The sequence below is a fragment of the Pteropus vampyrus genome, unplaced genomic scaffold (genome assembly GCF_000151845.1).
Source record: "Pteropus vampyrus isolate Shadow unplaced genomic scaffold, Pvam_2.0 Scaffold173, whole genome shotgun sequence".
In the NCBI taxonomy this organism is placed as follows: domain Eukaryota; kingdom Metazoa; phylum Chordata; class Mammalia; order Chiroptera; family Pteropodidae; genus Pteropus; species Pteropus vampyrus.
Genome location: NW_011888954.1, coordinates 843,842 through 852,035, shown reverse-complemented (window position 1 = coordinate 852,035; position 8,194 = coordinate 843,842). Strand labels below are relative to the sequence as shown.

General features: G+C 49.5%; 1 protein-coding gene across 1 annotated transcript in view; it reads right to left on the bottom strand.

The window, feature by feature from the left end:
• The window catches only part of PLB1 (phospholipase B1), a 135,567-nt gene that overhangs the window by 103,514 nt on the left and 23,859 nt on the right, over window positions 1-8,194 (bottom strand). The window contains exons 5-7 of the mRNA XM_011370761.2: window positions 5,977-6,035; window positions 2,577-2,617; window positions 1,965-2,008 (exon numbers count right to left, since the gene is read on the bottom strand). Of these exons, the coding sequence (XP_011369063.1) occupies window positions 1,965-2,008; window positions 2,577-2,617; window positions 5,977-6,035 (144 nt within the window). The remainder of the gene's footprint in view (window positions 1-1,964; window positions 2,009-2,576; window positions 2,618-5,976; window positions 6,036-8,194) is intronic.

Sequence of the window (8,194 nt, the reverse complement as noted above, 5' to 3'; positions counted from 1 at the left end):
TGAGTGTGAGTGTGTGTGTAAGTGAGTGGTATGACTATGTATGGGTGGGGAGAACACTTCACCTCAGGAGGCTCTGTGAGGGTGAACGATAGAACATGAATGTCTGCTCTAGGTCTTTGAAAGAGAACTGCTTTGTAGTTAAAGGTATTTGTATTATATTGCTTCTTGTGGTCAAACAGGACCTTACATCTTTTCACATAAATCTGCCCGTCATTTTGTTTTACATCTGCTGTGTACCTGGTCTGTTCTCTCTCTGGATTGCCAGAGGGGTCAGGATAGGGCACAGGCTGTGGGGCAGGACCACTTGAGTCCACAGGGACTCTGCCAGGTACTAACCATGTAACTTGAGAAAGTCCCTCCCCCTGCCCCGCCACCCCCGACTCAGTTTTCCCATCTGCACGCTGGCTGTGGTAGGCAAAGCGTGGCTAGATTTGAAGAGCTATAAGGTCCTGGGGTTGAAGGACAGATGGACTGAGCTCAGGCTGGCCCCATTGCACACTGCAGGGGCCTAGATGTCCCCAGAGCACCTTCTCCTTGGCTCCTCTGCTGGCTTGGTCACCCAGCTGAGCTTCCAGGACTCACACTCCACTCCTCCTTCCCGCCCCCTGCCTAATGTAGGCTGGATTCACTAGCAGCAACGATGAGTCCTGCCTTTGAGGACATCCGGGCACCAGATCAGCCCTCACTGCCCAGCCTTCGGCGGCGCCTCTGGCCAGGTGGGGCTCCTGGTCACTCTCTGCTAAAGGAGGGGCAGTTAGGACTTGTTATCAGGTGGGTGAGGGACAATAAAAAGGAGACAAACTAAAAAATCAGGCAAATAAGCCGTCTTTGTGGTTTCAGGGTCTAAACTACATTCCATCATCCCAGACACGACAAATATTTCGTTGTTTTTTTTTTTTTCTTTCTACCATTTAAAGGTAAACAGGGCCAAACCTAGACAGAGCGGTGACAGTCGCTAAGTCAGTAAGGGCGTCGTTTTTCAGAACCTTTTGATCCTTTGCAAGGGCACCCTCCTACCACTTTGGCTACCACCTGTCCGTCGGACCCTGGAAGGCTGGACAGCAGGCCTCAGCCTCCCCTGCTGGGTAATACTTCCCAGGCCCTTGGTGAAAATCACTGGCTGAATTGACAGGCACTAGCCACCTTGCTGTCATTATTCTTCCAGAAGTGTCAGCTCGGAAGAGCACGTGCATTGTGGTCTGAGCCTTCTCACTCCTTGTCATTGACTTGTGAGCACCAAGCAGAGGTGACTCTAATATCCCACGAGGCTAATTCAGCTGGCGTTAAAGGATTTAGGGTCTCAGGCGACTTAATAGAGTCATAAGAGACGTTTGATGTTAAATGAAAACAAAACAACAGGTCACAGATGGCATTCGTAAGCACGTTCATACGGAAGAAGGCCAAAACGTTCATGATTATCTCTAGATAGTGAGCTATATAGTTGATTTTCCTTTTCTTCATTTCATTTTTCTGAACCCAATTGCAATATCTATTTTATACGCAAGGAAGTGATTACAAAATGAAATAAGCTGAAAATTAGACTGGGGTCTTCTCCTTGGTGCGGGGAAGCAATAAATGGCAGGCCCTTTCCCCAGATGACACGCTACTAGTCCGGTCCTGGAGGCCTGGGGGAGAAGGAGCCTCGGGACTCTGGGGGAGAAGGAGCCTCGGGACTCTGAGGGAGAATGAGCCTTGGGACTCTGGCCCAGCCAGTGCTGGGCCCTGCTCCCATGTCCCCTAACGTCACCCCATGCCTCCTGACTTCTCTCTGCTCAGAGAAACCTCTCATAGGATATGTGCCTTTTCATACCCGGGCTCCCTGTCTGTCTCAGAATGCCTCCTCCTTTCTCTTTAGGCTCAGTGATGAAGCAGTCGATAGGAGATTCTCTTCGTTAACTAGAATGCTGTTGTGTTGGGAGGGATAGGGACGATCTGGAATCTGGCCATAAATACACAGAACTCACCTGTCACCACTCCCATGCACACCTGCTCTGGCCTTTTTCCAGTCCTACAAGTAGAAGCAAACATGCAAGCGTCAGACGGCAGTTGTCACCTGCCAACAACCCTTTCCTTGGGCTGCTCGCTGTGGTCTGCTTCATGACCAGCTTTGGCTCAGCCTGGCTCAGGTTCTGGGGTTATCCTTCCTGGAGTCAGAGACATAGCTTAGATGGCAATGGATTTACCCAAATGGGGTGCACAGCTCCATCTGAACCCTCCTCTCCACATCTCCAGTAGGGCCCGAGCTGCAGAGCCCTGTGTAGAATGAGGCTGAACCTGGTCCACCCTGCACGCTATTCCCTGAGCAGAGCCATAAGCCTGGTGGTGGGAAGCAAGAATCTCCCCTTTGGCCTTTTCTGCTTTTCCTTTCACCCAGGGAGCCAGGCATGGCGAGTGTTGGACTGGAAGGCAGGAGGCTGGGTTCTGTCCCCGACTCTGCCACCTGCTCCTAAGAGAGCCAGTGCGAGGCCTCGCCAGCCTGGCCCTCAGGTTTCCCCATCGGTGAAACCAGGAGATGAGAGCCCATCAGCACTGAGGCTCCTCTCAGCCCTGCTTCCCAATGATTCCAAGGTATTTACCATTGGTGATTCTCTATGTCGGCTGTTCCTGAGTCTGGAAGCTGGAAAAGATAAGCAGCATTAACACCCAGCCAGGGAAGGCAGCAGAGACTGTTCTCGAGAGACCCCGGCTACCTGACAGCCCCTCTCAGTGATGAAAGGGAACCCACGGATCCAGGGAAGGGTCCAATCTGCCCGCGAATGTCAGGCTTCCTGCACAGCATCGTTGGTCAGAACCCAGAGCAATAGATGGTGTGACCATTTCCCTCAGAACAGAAATGGGGCAGGAGAGCTTAGATTTAAACGCATCGTGAAACCCTATTCGCACTCTACATAGAAGTAAAGGAGATAGCGTCGCTGTGACTGTCCATAATCTAAGACTCATTTTGGTTATTGTCTGTCTCCCCTGACCGGAATGTAAGAACCACGAGAGCAGGGATTTCTGTCTGTTTTGCTTCGGACTATATTCCTTGAGCCTAGGACGGTGTTGACACATCATAAGTACTCGATAAATATTTGTTCAATAAATACTTTTTGAAAGAACAAAATAAGGTTCTGATTTTTCTCTTGGTAAGATCCTAGATGACCAGGACCCTCTCTGTTGGAAAGGTGCCCTTGTTGTTGGGCCAGAGGTGACCCACCCGGGAATCGTGTCTTTTGCAAAAGGTCCTAGGGGTGTTTGGAATCCTGCCCACGACATAGAAGGTGCTCAGTACACATTAGCTGCTGTCAGTAGTATTATTTTCAGAGATTTAAATTCCTAGAAGACAGTGTCTTCAGGTATGGTGGTGACAGGTGACAGCTGTACCCACACTGTCTATACCCAGCCTGCTGCTGCTTCTCTTTAAAGAGTCTGTTTATCCTTAACCACCTGACTCAAATGACAGCCGGTCTACACAATTGGATCATGCCTCAGAAGTCCTCTCAGGAGCACGGGCTGACCATGACATTTCTCTAACTGGGGATGGAGTCCCTTGCTTCTCCCCAAGGAGCCAGTCAAAGATGCCAGACAGGTGACGTCATGAGAAAAGCAGCTCTCCTGGGGCTGAGACAACATGGAAAAGTCTGTGCCCAACCAAAGGGAGTCTGACTAGTAGCAGAAGTCTTCCTCAGACCAAGCTTGATGGGGGGAGGGGTGTAGATGGGTGAGCGGGGAAAGGAAGGAGAACAAGAAGAATGAGGCTCAAAGTGAGGGGAAGAGCTCAGTGAGCAAGGTAAAGCTGGGCAAACCCAGGAAACGCCTATGTCTCTGTTTTGCCTGCTGCCAGTCATTTCCTCTTCGCACTCTTCATTGGCTGGACGCCTGCCCTGTGGCAGGTACTATGGTGCTGGAGACACAAAGCTAAGCCAGACACAGTCCCCGCCTTCCAGGATTTTGACATAGTGGCTTATAACCTCCCTGGCCCAGAAAAATGTCTATGACAGTTAAGCAAAAAACCAAGTCACAGATAGGATATTACAGTCTGACCCTACTTTAGGTCTCTCTCTCTCTCTCTCTCTCTCTCTCTCTCTCACACACACACACACACACACACACACACTCTTTTTCTCTCCCCCTGCATCCCTCCCTCTCCTCTTTCTCAACAACAACAACAAAAAAAAGTGTGTGTTGAGGCAGAATAGGAGATGTGAATGGCAAACTCAGTTTTTTATACTATAAATATATGTATTTTGTTTGTCTCTCATATTGAGCATGTATCATATCAGTTTGAGAGTAACTTTTATGAACATTTACAAATCTGATCTTTAAAGTGCTATGAAGAAAAGAGTCCAGAGCAATTAAACAAATAAGCGCTAATTACAGTCACAGGTAAGCGATAGTGCCTTGGTTACAGAAAGCTCCAGGAACTCAAAGCAAAATCATTAGCATTATGAACTGTTTCCTTTTTAAATTCACTGTTTTCCATTATTTTGCCCCAGCCTGACTTTTTATACACCAGTTCGTGACAGCAGGCTCTCAGGGCAGAGGGAGATGGCCTCCTAGGAGCTGTGCTTTCAAGCTTTATCCTGAAGGCTGAGGTGCTCATCAGTATAATGACTCTGGGGCTGGGAGACCATCATGGACAGAAACTGTATTCCAGCGCCACAGGCCTCAGGCTCACAGGAGGAGAAAGGATGAGCTGAGTGACAGGCAGGAGCTGTGGAGTCTGAATAATTCATGAGTAAGAAGCTCTTTCATCGCTGAGACCAAAGAGTAGAAGTCATCCATTGGTTTAACTTTAGAAACCTGACTTGGGGTGGAGATTTTCTTGCAGTGAATTTCCCTGCCCAAAGCGGAAGAATACGGAGGTTCTCCAGCAAGTGTCATACATTCTGGGCTCTGGAATGTAACCATCGGTGTGCAGGGACACACAGGCTCAGCAAAGTGAATGCGCCATTCGTAACATGAAGCCTCTTTTCTCATTTATTCCCCAACCCCCCTTCACATCCCTCCCAGCAGCAAATTTCCACCGTCACCCGCCATCCATACGCACACAGTCACTCATTCCGTTCAGCACCAGCACGGATGGAATAAAACAAGGATGGGAAGCTCTGCCTGCCTGACTTCACTGGGCTCCTGGTCAGGTTTCCAATGTGAAGTCTTGTAACTTACATACAGCAGGCACCGTGCGCGTGGGGTAGTGGGCTGGGGCCTGCAGCGAGGCGGCAGCCTGGGCCCAGGCGAAGGGGCTGAGGTTAAAGGGGGTACAGGGTCAGGGGAGGGACGCAAGGAAGGAGACTGGCAGGGAAGGCGGGAGGAAGACACTGGTGGGGAGAAAATGTTCTGGTTCAGGTGCGGGAGGTGTGGCCGTGCTCTGGGCAGAGCAGTGAACACCTGCTGAGTGATCTGCCCAGCTGGGACTTGAGGTGCGGGGCGGCGCGGGTAGCAGGCCTTTACTAAGATGGGGTGGGGGAGGGGGGCGGAAGCCAGGACTGACTGGGGAATCACGCTGACATTCACTCTGTCTTCCAACCCTCTTCTCTCTAGATATCTCTCTCTCTGTTCATCTTTTCCTTACTGCTTTTTTCCTTCTTTGCCTAACCATGTAAAATATACCACTTAAAATGTATTAGCAAAGATGGAAGTATTTTTTAAAGTTTACCAAGCAAATAAGGACATTTTTTCTTTATCTTTTTAATAGAAAGTTTAAGAGATTACTTTTAAAATTCTGTGTGATCTTCGACTTAATGTATCAATGGGTTTAATTTATTAATGAAACACTCCCAAAGTTTCCTCACTTGAACATAAAGGGAGGTATTTATTTGATTAGAGAGAAAAGAAAAAAAAAAGACTCAAAACCCCCTAGATTTTAGGATTTCTCCAACTCAGAGAATGTTTCTCTCTCCCAAAATGAAACCTCCCATCTGATTACTGGCAGCTCATTCAGAGGGTCATGAGTCCCAAACTCCACCTCCCACCTCTGTCTCCTCAAATACTCACAGTTTCCACATCACCGATGGCTGCCACAAATTTAATATCTGAAGGTCTCAGAGAGTGGACTGCAAAGACAAGAACACAGGTAAGAAGGTCAGGTCAACATTCCCCACAATGTGGCGAAGGATGCCAAATGGGAGGGGAGCGCCACGTCTCCCAGTCAGAGGACAGCTGCTGAGGCTGAATCTGTTGGCCACGGGAGTGGAGAGCTGAAGACCAGGCTGTTGCTGGGAGCCCTGGGAATCTGTTCTAAAGAGACTCACTCCTCTCTGGAGGCCACACTGTTAACTGGACTCAGCCTCTCCAAAGAGATGTCCCATAGAAGGTCACTCGTGGCCCTCATTCTCCCCTCTCACTTGGCCTTCTTTCTGCCTCTTGCTTCCCTTCCCCGCCATTGCTTTGTATTTCTGGGCCACCATGAATAAGTAAGAGGGCAACAAATTAAAATTGAAACCACCTGGGTACAAAAAGGATCACATTGGCTTGAAGATTGCCAGAGAACAGCACTCAACGCCCCTAACGCATGCAAGCATCAGATGCAAACTGTATGCAAATGGTGCACCAGGAAGCCAGCTTGACGGACCTCGGTCACCAGTATTTTTAGAATTGAGTCTCCCTAGAAACCACTGACATACTTCCTGGTCATGCTATGGGCTCCCAAAGAAGCCATTTCCTAAGAAGTGCACTGGTTCCTTTTTCTACCTCCACTCCTTATAGAACAGAATAGTAAGACTAGCGTGCTTAACTGGAAACCCTGGTGAGTCAGTGCAGTGCAAACATAAATAAAGTCATTGAACAGTCCCTGATGTGGCCACTTAATAGGATAAAGCCAGAGGAGATGACAAGCTCAAAGGCAACATTCATAGCACACGGGTGTTAGACAAACCTAGCCCATTATAGGAAGACAAATATGTCTAGACCAGCCACTCGGGCTACGTTAGCGGATCAGGGAGGGCGCATGAGTGACTAGGCTCCAACCCACAGCTCCCATGACACTGTCGGCCTACCTGGAGGTAAGCACTCCCAGAGGCCACCCTCACCAGGCAAGCCACTGGGGGGCCATACTGGTTTTATCTCTGAGTAGCGTGTCAGGCTGTGTCTGTCCATGGAAACAAATGAGGGGGAAAAGAGGAGGTGTGAGGGGCAAAGAATGGAGCAGAGGGAGGACTTAAATGCCCAAAAGGTACAAGAGGAGTGTTAAGGGTGTGGTTCTGGGCAAAGATATGCTGAGGGCCAACTTCTGCTTCTGTGATCTGCTTGCTTGTTTGATGTTAACTAGGGTGTGGTTAATCTGTTTGCTTGTGTGATGTTAAACCAGGGTGTGGTTCTAGGCTTTATAAGCTGCCTCTTTTGGGAGCTCGGGGCTGATCTCCTGGAACCCTGCGTGGTAGAGAGTCAGTCCCCGGCAGGCTAATAAAGGCTCATAATTCATCTCAATTGGCTCCGTGGGTCTTAGAATTGATCGTGTCACAACATTTAGAGGCGCCGGCGAGATCTCTCCAGAGGGGGAGATCTCCTAAGACCCGTGACCTCGGCCTCCTTGGGCGAGGACCTGCCGCATCCAGGGGACAGCCGCTGAGAGACGTTTCTCAGCCCCGGATGCCAAGCGGACTCGCTCAGGAGGGCAGGTGGACAAAAGGTTCAATTCTGTAACAATTGGGCACAAGCCATCTGGAGCAGCTTCGCCGGTGAGTCAGACTGCACTTGGATCTGTCGGTCAGTGGGCCCTAAAGAAAACTAGTGGAAGGCTGGACGCAGCAATACTTCCCTGGTTCGGTCAAGGTCTGAGACGTCAGACTTGACTTCAGGTATTCAGGTTTCTGGTTCAGGTATTCAGGTTTTTGGGTATGCTAGCGTTTTGTGCTACCTGTAGTTTGTCTTGTCTGTCTGTATCGTGTCTGTCTGTCCGGACTGGTCGAATGTACTGTTACCCTCCTATTGCCTTGGTCTTCATAAGTTTACTCCATATATCGATGTGTGGTATTTTAATTCTTTCCTTAGGTCCGGCCTCTGTGGTCCCGTCCGACTGGACGCTAGGTCAGGGGCTGATCCTAGCCCCGGCTTATTTGGCTTTTGTGGGGATCTTGCCTGTTTTTACTAACATGGGTCAGGCTTCTTCCTCGAATCGTCCTACCCTCCTTCAGTGCCTCCTTAACCATTTTAAGGATTTCAGGAGACAAGCCCAAGCCTACCGAGCTAGTGTCACTCCCTTTGACCTTCAGAG